The sequence below is a fragment of the Panulirus ornatus genome, chromosome 12, assembly GCF_036320965.1.
Source record: "Panulirus ornatus isolate Po-2019 chromosome 12, ASM3632096v1, whole genome shotgun sequence".
NCBI lineage: Eukaryota > Metazoa > Arthropoda > Malacostraca > Decapoda > Palinuridae > Panulirus > Panulirus ornatus.
In genome coordinates, this window is record NC_092235.1 from 44,882,092 (window position 1) to 44,901,120 (window position 19,029).

The following is a 19,029-nucleotide window of genomic DNA, read 5'->3' on the forward strand; positions in this document are numbered from 1 at the left end:
GAATTCTGTTCGTCGTTTTTGTTCCTCTTACGAAAACGTGTTAGCTTTTGTAGTTGTGTAGTTTTGGATTCTCGGGCGTGGCTACTCCCTAGTTGGAGAAAGAATGATTTTTCATTGGTATCTGAGTTTTTCCTTTATCTTGGGCTCTCCCAGATTTCTCTCGACTTTCTGTCCACTTTCCCATTCCACTGTCCCTCACTCTTTCTTTTTTTTCCATTCAACATTTTTCTCAGTGTTACTCTTACCTTTTCTCCTGCCCTCTCCCACGTATGCCAGGCAAGGCAAATAGTGATGGTCTTTATCACAATTCTATCATCAATATTACATACCACATCCTCACATTTTATTGATTCATATCCTCTGGTGAAGTCGTAGTTATATTCTGCATAGAGTAATCCTGAAGTTTTTTTTTTTTTCTTTTGCATGGCAGTTGGAAGGGGTTATAACCACAGTTTACTTGATATTCAGCTTTTGGTGGTTGAGTTGTCTTACGAATGTAGTTACCTCACGTTTGTGGTTATTTTGTAACTGTGGAGATAGTGTGGTTATCCCCTAGCAGTGTTGGAGGCATGGTATCGGGGGCTGGAGATGGTGGTTATCACTTATCGGTGGAGGCACGGTATCGGGGGCTGGAGGTGGTGCTATCCCCTAGCAGTGTTGGAGGCACGGTATCGGGGGCTGAAGGTGGTGTGGTTATCCCCTGGCAGTGGTGGAGGCACGGTGTCGGGGCTGGAGATGGTGTGGTTATTCCCTGGCAGTGGTGGAGGCACGGTGTCGGAGGCTGGAGGAGGTGTGGTTTTCTCTCGGCAGTGGTGGAGGCACGGTGTCGGGGGCTGGAGGTGGTGTGGTTATCCCCTGCCAGTGGTGGAGGCACGGTGTCCGGGCCAGATACTAGTCAGCGTCAGCTTCTCCTCGTTTACTGGGGATCATAATATTTACAGCAGCACACATTGTTGACGTCACGTCACTCACCACCGTTTGTTTATAACCTCTGGGGCTGCTGAGGAGGGAGTGGAAGGAGGATATTTCGGGAGGTAAGGTTTTATTGGATGTTTTACGTTGTTGCTAAACCCAGCCTTTTTTATCTACCAAATGTTCTCCCTACATTTGGTTTCCTCCCACTTCTACCCCAAGATATGTGCCCTTCACTTAAAGAAGAAAAAAAGTCTTGTCAGTTCTCTTCAACGTCTCGCCGTGAATTCATATCCCCTACATATGTGGGTTTCCCTCATTAGTTTATTTACGTAGACATCTTTCTGTCCTCATCTTTTGAAGTCTTGTGGCGCCCTTTTTATTTTCCTGTAGCACCTGGTCTCTTGTTTATTTATGTCCTATAGTTCCCTGTGAAGTCATATTAGTGTTGTTGTGGTCTGTCTTTATTTTGCATCAGTCCCCATCCTTTTTTTTCTTGTGGTCTTCAACCTCTGGTTTCCTGTGGCCCCATCCTAGTGTCATGTGTTTCTCTTCTGCTGTTTTACAATCCTCGCCCTTTGGTCTCCTATAGTCCCCCTTAACCCCGTCCTCTGGACCCTTGCAGTCCCTCCCCTTTCGTTTCCTATAGTCTCCCTACTCTATCTGATGTCCATCCTTTGGTTTTCCCTGTCTCCGTCCTCCAGTATCGTGTGGTTCCAGTTCCTGTTACAGATTGTCTATAAGTGACAAAGGAATCATATGTGGTGGTTCCTCGAAGACATTTTAAGAGAGTTGCGTGAAACGAAGGAAGTATATGAAGTCAAGTCACAAGGATAGTTATAAGATGACGTCACATAAAGGCGTCATAGAAACTCTTGTTTGTCGCTGGAAGAATGGCATAAAGCCACGTCTCACGAAGCTCGATGAATTCACAAGGTGAAGGTCCAGAAGGTTTCATATGAGGTTACGTCAAGCCAGTGTTGAATGAGGTTGAGTCACATGAAGGATTCATTTGAAGTCTTGCGTCCTGAAAGATATTGGTATGAATATATTTATAGCCTAATTTTCATATCTGATCAAGCCTTTGTGAAGAGAACGAAGCAGATTAGCAAACGTTCAAGAGTTCGATCATCCATTCCAATATATATATATATATATATATATATATATATATATATATATATATATATATATATATATATATATATATACTATCCCTGGGGATAGGGGGGAAAGAATACTTCCCACGTATTCCCTGCGTGTCGTAGAAGGCGACTAAAAGGGAACGGAGCGGGGGGCTGGAAATCCTCCCCTCTCGTTTTCAATTTCCCAGAAGGAGGAACAGAGAAGGGGGCCAAGTGAGGATATTCCCTCAAAGGCTGTCATCTGTTCTTAACGCTACCTCGCTTACGCGGGAAATGGCGAATAGTATGGAATTATATATATATATATATATATATATATATATATATATATATATATATATATATATATATATATACGAACAAAGTGCATATGAACGCGCACCTTCACAGAACATACAAACCTCCAACAGCCAGGATCGAACCCGGGACCCCTGTGCAACAGGCGGGATATATATATATATATATATATATATATATATATATATATATATATATATATATATATATATATATTTCTTTCATTCAAACTGTTCGCCATTTCCCGCATTGGCGTTAAGAACAGAGGACTTGGCCTCTGAGGGAATATCCTCACCTGGCCCCCTTCTCTGTTCCTTCTTTTGGAAAATTATATATATATATATATATATATATATATATATATATATATATATATATATATATATATATATATATATACAGTTAGTATCTTAATCAAGTTTGTCCGTTTTATTTGTAAAGGAGGTGAACTGTGAATCAGAAACGATAGTGTACTGTATACAGAGAACATGCTACACATATCTGTGTAGCATATCTGGCTAAATTTGGCCATTATTTTTCCCAGTTGTTGCCAGTAAAATCGTGATTTGTTGCTCTGTCGAGATTGATGAGCGGCATCACTTCCTGTTTACAAATGATGGAAGACTGCCTCGCGCACACACACACACACACACACACACACACACACACAATCAGTAAACCCCGTGTCTCATTTACTGATTCAGTAGTCAATGTCTGGTGTCGTGGTGCTGATGGTGGCAGTGTAACGTAAAGAATATTATCGTACGAAATATCGTCCATGTCTTCTCTGTGTACGTGACGTTATATACTTTCATCCCGGCATTCGTCTTCGTCAGGCTTACGTTACTCCACAGATCTCACGTTTTAACAATACCTTTCCACTGTAGTTTTGTTGTCTTTGTAAAAGTTTTAATTTTTGGTGTTGTCTTGTTAAGGTCGTGTTTTATTCACTTGTCTCTCTGTCTGATCAATGTTGGTTTTCTATACCTATTGTCTGTCAGTTTTTTGTTCTTATTTACAGGTTCCATTTTTAATCCCACAACGATTTATTCCATTATGTTACTGTTGTCGGTTTTTTCCATCCTTCCGTCATATTGGCCATTGTGTTGGTATGTGATGTTAATTTTAAAATTGTTCAACCAACTTGGTTTGTTTGTTGCAGCTCATGGTCGGAGGAGGGCTGCCGGGTGCTGCGCTACAACACTTCCCACACGGTATGTGAGTGCGACCACCTCACCAACTTCGCCGTTCTGATGGACGTGCACGCCACCCCACTGGCCTACCCCCACCAACTCGCCCTCTCCATCATCACCTACGTCGGCTGCGTCATCTCCATCGTCTGTCTCCTTCTGGCTACTATTGTCTTTCACGCCTTCAGGGGCCTCAAGGTAAGTTGATACAAGTGTTAAAAGAGGCGTGACGGAGATTACTGTCTTGCTGTCAGCGGCTTGGCTAAGATTTATTCGTGAGTGGAGGTGTTGACGTGTGGGCCTGGGGACCGTCGTCGGCACGCTGTTGCCACACGACTTCGTGTGAGCTTACTTATGCCCGCTGGCGACTTATGTAGGGTTGTGTAAGGTTTTAGTAGGATGTAGACGAGTGTCAGGGCTACAGGTGAGGGCCGGAGGGTGTTGTCGTGGGATTTGTTTTGCGATGAAGGTGGTGACACGGGAGCTTATGGCGTGAACCACCTCTCTAGAATATAAACACCAGGGCTTTCACTGAAGCTGACTATCCTGTTGTGTTTAACTGTATCGAGATCCAGGCTGACAAATTCTCAACACCTGACACGCGCGTACGGTGTTCTACATCTCACATTAAATGCTATAGTCAACAGCTGGAATTCCGCGTCCACACGCCCGTGTAACTCAATTTATTGTATGTGGTGACAGGCCTGGTAGAGCTCCCGGCACCAGAAGTTAGGATGTAGCTGAAATACTGAAGTACTGTGTGGTAGATCATCCGTTAACTCATCAGTAGTTAGTTTATTTCCCTGCTGGTCCACCCAGGGTGAGTTCTTTGTATTAACTGCAGTACAAACCTTTATGTCCTGCATGCTAATTGAATGTGTCATATTTCCGCTGTTAACACAAGTGTGTTGACTTCGTTTGCGCCTCTCTCCTGATTTTTTTTTGTCTAAGAACTGTTCCGGTGACCGGCGTCCATTTAACTCTTGCGTTACTATCTTGCCTGACACATCCCCTGTATAAATACTGGGACGAGCTGATCATTACCTTACCCCCTACAGAGCGACCGGACCACCATCCACAAGAACCTGTGTGTGTGCCTGCTGATCGCCGAGACCGTCTTCCTGGCGGGGGTGAACCAGACGGACAAACCAGTGGTGTGCGGTGTGGTGGCCGGCCTCCTACATTTCTTCTTCCTCGCCGCCTTCGCTTGGATGTTCCTAGAAGGTACGTAGACTATGGCAACCTTCCGGAGAGTCTGTAATCTTCAGGCTGCTCGCACGGGTGCCATCCCTACTCTAGAGTTTGAGTGATTGTTTTGTCCATTGTCCTTTTGCATGTACTGGTTGATTTATGTAAAGTTTATGGCTGAATGATATCAGGGCCTTGTACGTCACGTGTGTGTTCCATGGTCCATATGCGTTTGGTCTGTGATCCAGATACCTAAGGTTCACAGTCTACACAGACGTGCATTTTATGTTCCACGCGTGTGTGGAACCAGTTGTCATGATGTCATTGATCCTCCTCCTTAACGCCATGTCTTTTCTCCACCACAGCACCTCCCCCCCCCACCCCCTTCACAACCCCTCCGCTGTCTCTAGTTGTGACCCTTCTCCACAACACCACCAGCGGCATCATGTTCACAGCCTCTCCTCCAGTAGCATTCTTCCGTAACCTCATCAATTACGACTCCATCTTTAGCCCTGCTACTAACTGCCCTCCACACCTGCTTCAGTAACGCCTCCCATAACCCTGTCGATGACATCCCCTCCACGGCCCAGCCAGAGGCACCCTCTCCACAGCCCAGCCAGTGGCATCTCCGATCCATAGCCAACTGGTACCGCCACCTCTCGCTTAGCACCCTTTTTTGCTGCCCACATTCATCAAGTGACACCCCTTCACAGCCCCTAGGCCCAGTCCAGTTAGTGGCACTCCTCCCCTCCCTCCTCCGCCGCCCATGAGTGGCACCTCACCACAGAATCAGGGACGCTAACAACCCACTAAACCCCCTTATTACCATCTAGGTAAACCCCAGCTCAGGTTTGGTTCCTCCTCCCACAGGGTTCCAGTTATACGTGATGCTGGTGGAGGTGTTCGAGGCAGAGAAACCACGGGCGCGTTGGTACTACGCCGCCGCCTACGGGTTCCCGGCGGTGGTGGTAGCGGTAAGCGCCGTCGTCGACCCCTTCAGCTACGGCACCCACCAGGCCTGCTGGCTGCGCGCCGACAACTACTTCATCTTCGCCTTCGTCGGGCCCGTCATCGCCGTCATTATCGTGAGTATGAACAAGAAATTCAGGGGTTTGGGAAGGGGAAGGTACTGTGTCAACGATGACTTTACAGCGTTTGCTACTGCTGAACAACACCCCAACAACAGTGAACAGTGAAACAACGGGGCAGTCCTATTATCTCTTCATCCGTGATTTTTTCCCTCATAATCTTCTCGTTCCCTGAGAAGGATGAGCTCATTATATACAGTAAATGTTTTGGCATTGTGATTATTACTTGTTTAAGCTGGTGGGTGTCTTCCATTAGTGTTGATTTGCAGCCGGAGGGACGTGCAGCGAGGGGCGGCCACACGGGCCAGGCTCTTGCTGGGAGCCTCTCATGTCTCTTGGACGTTTCTCATTTCTGTTTATGAATCACTGAATTCTTGAGACAAAAGACGATTGTTATTCCGAAACAGCCTAAAGGATTTACTCTGTATCCTTACGGCGGTGAGGAGTGTGACCTGAGCCTCGCTTGTAAGGGGACTGCAGATTGTCCTCACCGTTCGTGTTGGGTGAGCAATACGAACCGATGGTCGAGGCTTTGATGTGAAGCTTCATTTGTTAGTGAACATCAGGGGCGCGACGATGCGACCCTTGGGTATAATGTTTATATCTCATAGTTGTTTTTCCTCACATTTATTTTACTTTACACAGCGTCTTATTTTTATACGTGGCACTTTATTATTGGAATTCTGGTTTTTCTAGTAATAATGCTATTATATTCATGAAAATGTTTCCGCGTTCCTTTGAAAGGGTTAATATCATTTTTCAGTATCTTATTATTCAATACATTTGAGTTTCCTGATGCATAAGTGGGAAATATGATTTGAAAAGATTTTTCTTTTTAGAGAAATGATTTGTTTTTTCAGTAGAGTAGATACCATATGATTTTTGTATATGACAAAACTAGTTCGAAATATTCATATACCGGAGAAGAGGTGTTTCGAGGGCCCCAGTCTCCTGGTATGCCGCGCCCCGCCACGTACACACGCACATCGACAGAAACCCAGTACATGTACTGAGAAAGTGATAAGACAGGAGTAGCGTAGTATGAGGTCAGTACATCGACCTCAGTGGAGAAGGACGTCAGCACGGTAGGTCAACGGCCGTAATGTACTTACCAACACAAATATAGACGTGGGAGGGACGGACGCCGGAGTTACATGGCCAGGTTGGCACAGTACTCTGTACTATTACTGGTGAAGGACGAGGGTCAAGTTGTACAGTTGTGTGGGAATGCTAAAAGGTTACGTTCAACGTCAGTAACATTTTATATTATGTGGTTTTGCCCGTGTGCTCTCCAACACCAGCGTGATTTTGGGAGGCCTCCTAAAGCATCCTCCAACAATGGTAGGGATGATGTGTTTAATTCGTCAGTGTAGCCAGTGAGTGGTGCCTCTGGTGCAGGAGGAGTGAGCGGTCGTGACTAGCGAAGCCAGCCACGCCACCACGAGGGTCACTGGTATCAACTGTTTAGCCCCATCTCGCCAAGTCTGGCCGGAGTCCATGTGTAAGTTTATTTTTTATAGTGAGTCGTGACACCACCTGGTAGTGAGGGAGAGGTAGGTAGCTGGGCCCTCTGCTTCCCGGAGTGCGCCCGGATACGTGGAGAGCTGGGGAGGTGTATGGAATGTGGAAGGTGGATTGGTGGGCAGGTAAGGGGTAGGTATCAGTGTCTGGTGGAGGGTCATTTGTGGCGGGGAAGTGCATGTGAGGGAAGGGCCGGACCAGCGTATGTACGTCTCTCGAGTGGATACTTGGCCTTACTGTGGCACTGAATGTGAAATTTCATGCATTTGATGATGGTAATCTGCGTATTCATTATTGTAGAAGGTTATTCCATGGATACGTGCTCACTCGCACCATTGAACACTCCACATAAGCTCTGTGATCACGGTCAGGTAGCAGGCTGACGCTGTGTTGTGATGTCCCTCGGCGTGGAAAAGTTTTTCTTCCTCCAAGAAAAATAATTACGACAGACAGTAAAACATGGGAGCCATACCTGGGCAGGCTAGGATCCATGTTGATGCTGCCGCCACTTGCCACTCGGCCGTAGATTCTGTTTTTCTTTCTGGTAACTGACGTGCGGCTCCGGCCGAGACACGCAGTCGTCATGACCATCTCGGTCGAAAGAAAAATAGAACGAGAAAAAGAATGAGATTAATTATAACCCCTGAGGTGTTTGTGGACCTGACTCTTAAAGGTGGAGAGGTTGTAGGGAGATGGAAACTTGAGAGAGAGAGGGAGGACGAGGTGATGGCTGAGGACTATGTAAAGCTTTTGAAGACTGTAGTTAAGGGGCGTGGAGGAAGGAGCACCCTAGCTATGTAAACAGGACTCCATACTTGGCCGTATAAAACCTCTGTAGATATGAATTACAGCAACCTACACCAGGGAAGGGAACTTGACAGCCATTATAGTGCTGGGTCTTTGTGCCTTCGTCACTAACCCTCCAGACACCCTGTCGGTGGTATCTCTTAGATCAGTGGTTGCACGACACTACTACTTTGAGTTTTTTAGCATTTTATGGTAGAGTGCCATCGGCTGACCTCTGAAGTGTTCTGTAATTGCTGCTGTAGTTCCTCCAGATTTCTACTGTAGTTCCTCCTGATTCCTACTGTAGTTCCTCCTGATTGCTACTGTATTTCCTCCTTTTTGCTATTTTAGTTCCTCTTGATTACTGCTTTTGTTCCTTCAGATTCCCACCGTATGTCCTCCTGATTGCTACCGTAGTTCCTTTAGATTATTACTAGAGTTCCTTCATATTCCTGTTTTAGTTCCATCACATTACTACCGCAATTCCTCTTGCCTGATTTCTTAGTTCCTTCACGTTGCTATAGCAGTTCCTTCAAATTCGTATTGTAGTTCCTTCAGATTGCTACTGTAGTTCCTCCAGATTGCTACTTCTGTATCTTCTGAATGCTACTGTAGTTCCTCCATATTGCTACTTCTGTATCTTCTGATTGCTACTGTAGTTCCTCCAGGTTGATACTACTGTATTTTCTCATTAGTTTAGTTCTTCCAGATTGCTACTACTGTATTTTCTCCTGATTGCTGCTGTAGTTCCTTCACCATTTGTATCAGCTGAGTTAGTCCTGCCGTCCATCTCTCCACCACAGTGGCGGGGAGGTCGTGATCCGTAGCGACGCGTAACCCACCATAAGAACACTCTGGGTGGCTCCTTGTGCAGTGTGAGTACTGGTTCTTACGGTGCATCAAGTGGCTGGCAGCCGCCCTACATGTGGCCACGAAGGTCAGAAGGACAAAGCAGCAGAAAACAGCAAGAAGAGGCAACCTGTCGGAAGGGGAGGGCCATACACCTCTGGAAATTATCTCCTACGAAAACAGGAGAATCAGAATAGGGGGAAAATAAAGATTTTCCTTCCAGATAACGAGTTGAAAAAAAAAAGGGGGAAAAAAGAAGAGATGAAATGAAAGAAGCGAAAAGGATTTTTTTTCTACACGAACATGAATTGCAGCAAGTCTCACTAAAGGCGCTCATTTGAATTTTGAAGACATTGGTATAATAGTAACTTGACGTCAGCAGAAGACACAGTGACCCCAGCTTTGTTGTGAGTGTTGGAGGTAGGGTGTGGGTGGGTAAGGGTTATGCTGGCTCTGGTGGGGCCTTGTGGTCATCACTACACAACAATACAGTGTACATTTTGCCACTGTTTACCCTGGCATGATTGTTGTTTGGAGAGGGAAATATTACGACCCACTCAGCTGACTGACTGGAATGTTGTAGCGTTTGTGTATCTCGCTCGACTCCCACCTAACTCGAGCCCAACTTGATCAGCTCCCCCGCCTACCCCCACCGCCCCCCAGCCTCTCAGCTTTTGACAAAGTTAGGCGTTACCCAAGTTTCACATGACCCCCAGATAAACAGACGCACCCTCCCCTCCTCCTTCAGCCTTAGGTATATGTCTCCAGCGTGACATGACGACAGCTGAACATGATCCCGGAGTGACTTTGATGTGATCCCAGCTTAACCAGACCACCGCTTTCCCTGACCCGAGGCAGAGGTTCAGGGGAGGATTCGTCACCAGTAAGCCATGGTGATGATGCACGTATTACGACAGGCAGCAGTATAAACCCAGCTTGTGACTGCAGTTTTTTATTTCCCCGGCTACGTCGCTTACGCAGAAACATGACACCTGTGATATAACGTGGTGAGTGTGGCGGATGCAGGGACGAATGTGTGTGTGTGTGTGTGTGTGTTCAGCGAGCCTCCTGCTGCCGTGGCCCGTTGAGTCGTCACGGTAATGGCTCTGAAAAGATTGATATGTTGACTCAGACTCGAGGATTTAAAACCTTGGAACCACTAGTTGGGTCGGCCGAGGAGGTACGGCAGCACTGTGGCGAAGAATCTGAGCAGCTACGCTAAGCCTAACACGGCTGCAGCTGGAGGTACATAGGACGGATCGTATGGCACGGCTCTTTGATACATCGTGAGTGGTTGTATAGTAGTTATTTCTCGAGAAATGCATTGATTTTTTTTTCTTCTGGTAAATGGAGGTGTTGAGGATGGGCCATGGATGAATCAATTTTGTGTAACACGAGGCTGGGGAGGAAGGTATCCGTCATGGCTTGTTTTACCGACTGAAAAAGTGGGCGAAAGTTTGCTTGGGTGACGGTGGTGGCCGCCGGGAGGTGGCATGGCACACACTGCTCGACTACTGAAATGTCGTCCTACCTGGGAAGGAAGGATTTGTCTCAACCCATAGCGAGGCAATTGTTTTGCCTTTTTGTACCATTCTTCTTTTTCGCAGTTACTGCTTCAAGGATGTATGTATACCAGATTATGTAATACAATGAATTATTTAATTGTTGGGCCAGTCTACCTGAAACGTGGCAGGCATGTTCCTTGTCCCAGTTCCTTCCATTTAGTCTTTCTTTCAAATTTGATGAATGTGAAGTTAATAGTTCAGTGTCTCTGATTGAAATCGATAAGGAATAGATTTCTTCTCTTATATGCAAGATGGATGGAGGTATGTGCTCGCTGGCCAGTGGTTGCGGTACCTGTTTATCATAGACAGTCCAAGTTGCTGGGACTCTTGATCAAATGAATAGGGCATTAGAGGGTTAGGTTAAAGGCCAGACCATAATAACCAAGTGTCGCACAGTCATGCTCAGGGGGATAATTTTGATAAGTTCCCCTGGTCAAAGCGGTCCACACAAACTGAATGTAGTTTTCTGCTGATAGAAGACAACACCAGATGCATCATTACGATGTAGCCAATACGCTCTCTCATTATAGTCATGATATGTACTGACAAGATTACTTTAGCAAGATATTTACCCAGAAAGATTTGCCTAATGTTCGAGGCTGGATGTCGAACTCCATTACAGAGGGTAAATAATTCTACGTTGAATTATGGCCGTGAGCAGAGTGGACAAGAGGTAATGCATAGCTGCGCAGATAATCCCAAGGAATGACTTGATGACCATTTTCTCCATACACTGTTTGACACGTCACATACCATCGTTTAGATTTCACGTTTCTCGCCCATAGAATCGAGGAGGATGTTACTCATCGGCCAAGTGTTAAGCATACCTGATAAAGTTCTTCAAATATGGTTCTTTTTATTGGGGAAATTATCATTGATACGCTAAGAGAACTTCACAGGGATCACTAGTCGTAATAACTGCATTTTGACGGGTGTAGCTACACCGGGACGAGAGACGGACTGTGATAAAACATTATGGGGTTTAAAGCGCAATCTTGTTCTCGTCCCGGTACAGTATCTTCCAGAAATGTCAATCATTTTCATAACATAACTCCTCGTTCTCACGTTGACACTGGAACATCGGCGGAGCCAAATATAGATACGACCACAACCTACATCACACCTAATTTCAAAGATCTTAACTCCTCCAGCGGAGAATGTGACATGGCAAATGATGTGGGTGTGTAACAGTCCGGCTGGAAATAGATACTGGCTGTGTTATGTTGTTATAAACAAACTTTACGTTTAAACATGAAAGCCTTGAGTGCAGGCCTTAGATAAGGGCGTTTACAGTAGCAGAGACGTGTGGGGAAAACAATATTGCCGGGAGAACTGTAGAGTGAATAGTGTGGGACGGCACGGTGTGCAGACGTCACCCTCTTATGGAAATTGAAAGTCGGATACTGTTACCTTCTCTGACTGGAACTTAATTAGTTTGTAATGGATGAACTTGGGTATCGTTGTGTTAGTGGAACTGCTCAGTAGTTGTCAGAAGATGAGGGTGGTACGTCTGAGGGCAGGAGAACGAGGACAGGGGAATTGAGAGTAGATTTTCATTTACAGTCACGGATTAAAGTCCCGGCTCGCCTCTCGTCGAAGCTGTACAGAGTCCCGTATCTCGCAGACCAGAGACGCAGGGTTCTGTACAGCTTCGACCAGGCGCGCATCGGGACTTCGGGACTAGATATGTCCCGGGTCGTAATGTACCCGAGTGGACCATGGGAGGGGAATTAGGAAACCCAACAGGCATAGCGTCTGATCAGACAGGCCTTACAGAACCCCACCAGTCTCATACTATAGTTTTGGCAGGCGTGGAGAGGATGTATCAATTTCCTGCTGCTCTCCTCACCAGTGACTGAAGGACAACACGCTGACTGCTTGTGGATTGACCTTATTGTTTTCTCCAGCTGGTGGTTGTATTGAGACCCTTCTGTCATTTGTACTCTTGGGAAGACTGCGTCTCATTCCAAGTTAGGCTCGGAGAGTTGCGATTCTTTAAACGAAGCTGTGTTGAAGTCTCGACTCGACGGCGTTACATGAGTAAGTTTTTGATGTTGGTGGTTGGGGGAGGGGGGGGATGTGTTTGCATAGAACGATCCTTTTCCTGACGGCCTTGAAACATCACAAGTCCAATTAGAGCAACGTACCAGTAGTAACCGAGGGAAAACTGTGGGAGCTGTTTATTCATGCTCTTTTTCTGCTCTGGCAAGTTTGATTTAACCTTCCCTGGCAGTTCGCTGCTGGAGATTACATTTTGAGTGAGGCAAGTAATCTGTGCTTTTATGCAATTCGCGTAATAGGATTTGCCCTAATTTGTTACTCTAATTAGTACACCCATGTTACTGGCACTAGAACAGAGTACTGTATATCCCTGAAGGCTGTAGGCTGTGGAGGGGGTGGCCAGCCTCAGTATGAGATGTGGTGCTGAAATAAGTTTAATCACGTCCTCCAGATTATAGCTGGGGGAACAAACTATAGTGGTAATCACCACAGAGCCACTTACTATATACAAAGTGTGGACTCTGCCATACATAGTGGTTGTTTACACTGTGGTTGATGATGACGTACTGTTCAGTGGCCTTGGTTGTGTTGTCCCGCGAATGAGGTATTGGTGGGAGGACGTACATGAACGCTTGCATGACCCCTTTGATCAGTTACTCGTATATCAATAAATATTTTGGAATCTGAATTTGACTTTGACCAGAGAGATCATGTGTTGATTGACTGGGGCTGTCCAGCCACTGCTTGGAAACCTTGTGAATTATTAATAGAGTTTTATGCTCTGAAGTGGGAGGCTTGTAGTGTGGATTTCTGGGATTCACGGCCCTGAAGGGATAGGTTTAGAGGGTTTATTAAGATTCCCTGCCTTGAGATGGGAGGGGTATAGGGATTTTTAGGACTCTCTACCCTTGAGTTTAAATGTTATAGGGATATTTTTTTCTAAAGTGCGAGAAATTATTAAGATTAAGCGCAGAGGATTGTTAAGACTAAGCGTGAGGGATTATTAAGATTAAGCGCAGAGGATTATTAAGACTAAGCGTGAGGGATTATTAAGATTTTATCCTCTTAAGTGGAAACTTTACAGGGATGTACAGGGATCAGAGTTGTAAAGTGGGAATCATGTGGAAACTTATATAGTGTTACCTTCCCTCAGTTGACAACCTGTGAAGGGTTACTTAAGGTTTCCGCTCCTGAAGTGGCAACTTTTAAGGTTTCCTTACATGAGTTATTAAGGCTTATACCCACGAAGTGTAAACCTTAATGAGTATTAGGGTGTTCTGCCCTGAAGTGGGAACCGTAGAGAGAATAAAGAGGTTCCTGAACCACCTCGTGCTGGGAATCACATAAGACTGACTGAGACTTGTTACTTTGGACTGGGAATCGTACAGGGATTCAAGTGGTTCTCCTGATCCCAGAAGGAAACACACCTTTGGGTTTTTCAGGGTTTCCCCTCTGTGAAGTGGGAGTTATAATGGTTTTTAGGAAATTATAAAATAGAACAGGAAAAAATAACGAGTTTAATTCTGTGGAGAGAGAGAGAGAGAGAGAGAGAGAGAGAGAGAGAGAGAGAGAGAGAGAGAGAGAGAGAGAGAGAGAGAGGTCATTTGTTAGTAAGGGAGCCCGCCATTACTGCCCCCGGGTGTTCTTGTGTCATTTGTTTTAAAATATTATGTTGGAAACATACAGGTCAGTTTGTACCTGACGATCATGTTGACCTAACAGTATATACCATGAACCTGGCTTGTTTACAGACGTACGTCTTTCTGTCATATGGTTTACGACACCTGGTCTCCCAAGAATTTCGTAAACTGCCTTTTCCGTATTGCTTGCTGACTTACAACGTGGACGTTGCCAGACTAACCCTGCCTCTGTATGCGGCGTAGGCGAAAAGCCACCTTAGTCAAGGTTGCATCATCAACTGGATTACAATCTCGTCCAACTTCTCACTCCACAGAAATCTGTCCTTACCTGTTGATTATTCTGGTGATGCAACCTTGAAACTGCTCGAACTCTTAGCTAGAGAAGGGGTCCTAGGATTATATGATTATTATAACAACAATAATGATGATGATAGATTATAATAATAAAAATAATAATAATAAATAGTAATTATAATGGCAATGATAATGGTAATAATTATAATAATTTGTATGTTTATGTGTATATGTTGGTATGTATATGATGTATATGTGCGTGTATGGGCGCTTATATATATGCGTACTAGAGTGGATGGAACATTCTTCGTCTGTTTCCTGGCCCTGCCTCGCTGACATGGGAAATAGCGATCTAGTATAATGATGATAATGATAATGATTATAATACTAATGATGATAATGATATTAGTAACAAAGATGATGATGATGATGATAACGAAAAGTATGTATTATCGGCTGATCAAAGCTGATTCAGTAATTAATGTGTCGCCCAGTCGAAAGCAGAGATACTGTTACTTGCTGATCTCCAGCAGGAACACCACTTGCTGTGCTTGTTAATAAGGCGTATTGTTTGAAAAACGAATCGTCACATCCGCGCCAGTTGTATATACGAAAGTTTGCATTTGGAAGTGAATATGCAAATGCGAAGAAAATTATTACTGTAGTGAGAGCATAATTCTACTGGTGACGTTGTGAGTGAAATTGGTGTATATAGAATTATGAGGAGAATGACCACCATAAACTGGTCGTTAGGATTGTATTGACCATTGATCAGAAATACATGATTAATAGCCACAGTGTCATGTCTCGCTACATGACCGATCTTATTCTTTGTACATCTCCCAGTTGTTGCTGGAGTTGTGGTGGGTGAGGCGGGCGTTAAGGGCGCTGAGATGCCAGTGGTTAACCACAGTTACATTTGCCCTCAGGGAGATGTGGCTGTATTACCCCTGCTTATCGAAGGTTCAGAGAACTCACTATAGAATTTGGCGTGTGTGTGTGTGTGTGTGTGTGTGTGAGCAGTTGTCCCTCCATCCCCTCCTGTAGGTGACTGTCATCGTAAATTTAGCAGTGCAACTTGGCGGCCGCTGTAGGGACGTGGGGCAGGAGGTTGCTGCGGCGTGTCCCACACTTGTACAGAGAGAGGAGCAGCAGTGGGGAGGGCAGTGCATGGCATGGCTGCAGCTCTCATACTGTTTCTTTACTCGGGGAATTTCATCTAAGTCAGTCACTTGTGGGTCATTTTTTGTACATTTGTACATCTTGCTGAGACACTGTCCATAGCCAGTGTACACCGCAGATGGTTAAAAGCTCAGCAGGAACATTAACTTCGCTGTGTGACATTGGCCTGGGCTGGGGGCCAGGTGGCTGGGGTGGTGCAACCATGACATAAGATTTGCACTGATTACCCCGAGCAGTCTGTTGCACCCGGGGTGCCTCTACTTGGTTCCTCTGACTTATGTGGGTTGACCCTCAGCCTTTTCTTGCTCCAAATTCTACTCTAATTTTAAGTTAGGAAATGTGACATGATAGTATTCGTTAACAGAGCCAGTGTATTTGCATAGATTTAGGTTGAATAGCAATTATTTGTTGCTCATGTATTTGAGGGTGCCTTTAGTACAGTATATCTGTCAGTGTAACGTATGTTTTTGCAGTGTCATGTTCCTCCCTCCTCCCTCCGTAGCAGCTACTTTGCAGATCATTACACGAACTGGTAGGATGGGTGGGGATGGGACGTCTTAAAGAGGGTTCTTTCCCATCTCCACATCTCTCTCACTCTGAATCATAACTCGCTTCGTTTTCCTTCACTTTATCATGTGTTTGATCATTCCACAGTTTTACATCCTCTCAGAGTAACATGCAAATCATCTTCGACGTATCTGTATAATGTCGGTATAATCGCTCGGGAATGAAGCGATTCCCGAGCACTTTTAGCTCTGGTTGGTCCCAGCTTCACTTGTGTTATGGTTATTCAGTCCACAGTTCTCAGGGGTGAAGTACTGGCCATTTAGAGTAGTAAGGAGTAATGGAAGATAACGGTCAGGTTGCTGGTGTGAGCGTGTGGGTCGATGTTCCCACACGGTGCTGGTCGAGCCGGGCTGACCTTTGATGACTTTTCACCTGCTGTTGATCCGTAAACTTACAAGTTGTGTACAGTACACCACAGCCAGTGGGAGGGGAAAACGCCGAGCCTTTGCAACACTCCAACTGGTATTTCCGACTCCACGTTGGTTCTTGTGTTACACCACACTAATAGAATGTGAAGGTTTACATCATCAGAATACTGTACGTAGTCCCGTCGAGTAAAGATACGGGGTATTCAAAAAAATTCATTGACTCTTAAACGAACAGAAGGTTAGTATAGAATGGTACTGGGGCTGAGGGAACTCCATGTGAATATTCCCCACATAAATGTCCGGTTGTGTTCTCTCATGTGCGCACCTACATCGTCCGCTTCTGTTTCTTCATTCTTTTTTTCACAAGAGGATGGTTAGGGGGAGAAGGAGAGGTAGGGAAGGTATAGCTGGAAATGGGAGAGAGTTAGAGTCCACCGGTGTATGGTATGGGGCTCCTGATGTGTGTGGTAAGTTTGATGGTTGCGTATTCTTGGTACCTTACATATTTACCCCCGTCAGGCTGGAGGTGTGTATGTTGTGTGATGTCGCTAGTTGGTCTGGGAGGGAAATGATCAAAGATAAGTTAAACATTGTTCATTGTATACGTCGGGTGGATGGATGGGGCCTCTCTTGGTGCCTTGAGGCTCCGTAGAAACCATATGTGTTCCTTGTTTGTACTGGTGTCGAGGTCATGGGTATGTCTATAGTTTGTGTCATCGAAGAAGTGTTTGCGGGAGGAAAAGGCGTGGTGAGTTTGTGGCTAGAGAATGGAGGGTGAGGGAGAGTCAGGAAGTTGACGAGACGCTGGGAATAGACAGGAGGACACGATCATAAGGTAGAAGGGATAGTACGAGGAAAACCGAGAAGCATTCAGTACGAAACGAGAGGCGTAGGAGAGGTGGCAGTGTTGAGCGAGAGAGAGAGCTAGCTAGCCAGCCACCCAGAGCTCTCCCTGCGCCTCACGTTTCCTGCTGAATGCTTCTCTGTCTTTCCCTGTGTCCTACCACTCCCAGCCTCCCCCCCGCCAGCCCATGTCATCCACACCCCCCCCCCCCCCAACACACACACACACACACACACACACACACACGCCCACACACCCTCCGCCCTCCAGTCGTTAGTCACAAGCGTTCCTCTTCTCCACATCTCCCCCTCCCCCCCTCCTTCTACTCACTTCTCTCCCTCTTTTACCACATCCTTTACCTTTCTCCTCTCCCTCACAGTCGTCAGTTATTACCCCTCCTTTCCCTGCCTCATCCCCCACCAGGACTGGCAGATGCCTAATATGCGAGGCAACGGAGAGGAACAGTATTATTCGTCAAGCAAGACTTAAGGTGAGCACTACGCGCTGTCTCTGCGTTTTGGTGAACTTTTGTAGGTACTCGTTGGTAGGTGGGTTCTCCCTCCACCTTTCCTTGCTCCACCCTTACTTCTCCCTGCCTTATCTCCCCTTTCTCCCTTCCGCACCTTCTCACCTCTCCCTGTCATGCCCCTCACCTTTCCCTGCCGCACCCTCTCACCTCTCCCTGCCGCACCCTCTCACCTCTCCCTGTCGTGCCCCTCACCTCTCCCTGCCGTACCCCCGCCTCTCCTTGTCTCCCACTTCTTTCTGCCTCGCCCCATTTCTCCCTATCCCGCCGCCCCCTCTCATCTCCCTGCCCAGCTCCCACCCCCTCCCTGTGGTTGCTGCTGTAGGACACGATCATCAACTCCTCCCTCGCCTCAGATTTCAAACCTTCTGTGTTTTTTCTTTTGCTATAATGGATATGCTAATGAGCTCTTTGTCGGACCGACGCCAAACTTTGTCGCTCACTCACGTCATGTTACGTGCTCGTGTTTGTTTTGTTATTCCCACGAGTGGAGGAGAGTCTCTCAGTGTGTGTGTGTGTGTGTGTGTGTGTGTGTGTGTGTGTGTGTGTGTGTGTGTGTCAGATCGTGATGCGGCACGTGATCACAACTTTAACGTTTTTTTAGACTTGTTTGGCTGATGTCAACAGTGAACATTTCTTCATGAGATGCAAGGATAGGATAACCAGAGGCTAGTTAGCTTGAAGTAAAGCAAGCTACATTTTCTTGGAAGGTGTAGATAAATGCTTTCATAGTATAAGGTTAGTAGATGAATGGAAAGAAAACTGAATTGTGAGATTGTTAATGTGGACAGCATGAAAATGTTTAAAAAAAAAAGATAAAGTTGTATGAGAGTGGAAATTCAACAGATGGGACCCCACGAGCGGAAAACTCTCTGACCGTACATTACAAATTGGTAATTACACACACACACACACACACACACACACACACACACACACACACACACACACACACAGAATTTCAACTAAAGAGAAACACTGGGAGAACATAGATTTTCATGGACACAGAGAGTCATGGAGATGCAAATTCGTAAAATGTATACAAGAAACATTTCCTGTATCAACA

The 19,029-nt window shown here is 45.7% G+C and overlaps 1 protein-coding gene across 7 annotated transcripts in view; it reads left to right on the forward strand.

Moving 5' to 3' along the window:
• The window catches only part of LOC139752027 (latrophilin Cirl-like), a 406,839-nt gene that overhangs the window by 308,735 nt on the left and 79,075 nt on the right, over positions 1-19,029 (forward strand). For all 7 annotated transcript variants that reach the window (XM_071667809.1, XM_071667810.1, XM_071667812.1 and 4 more), the window contains exons 8-10: positions 3,517-3,742; positions 4,603-4,768; positions 5,603-5,817. In XM_071667809.1, the coding sequence (XP_071523910.1) occupies positions 3,517-3,742; positions 4,603-4,768; positions 5,603-5,817 (607 nt within the window). The remainder of the gene's footprint in view (positions 1-3,516; positions 3,743-4,602; positions 4,769-5,602; positions 5,818-19,029) is intronic.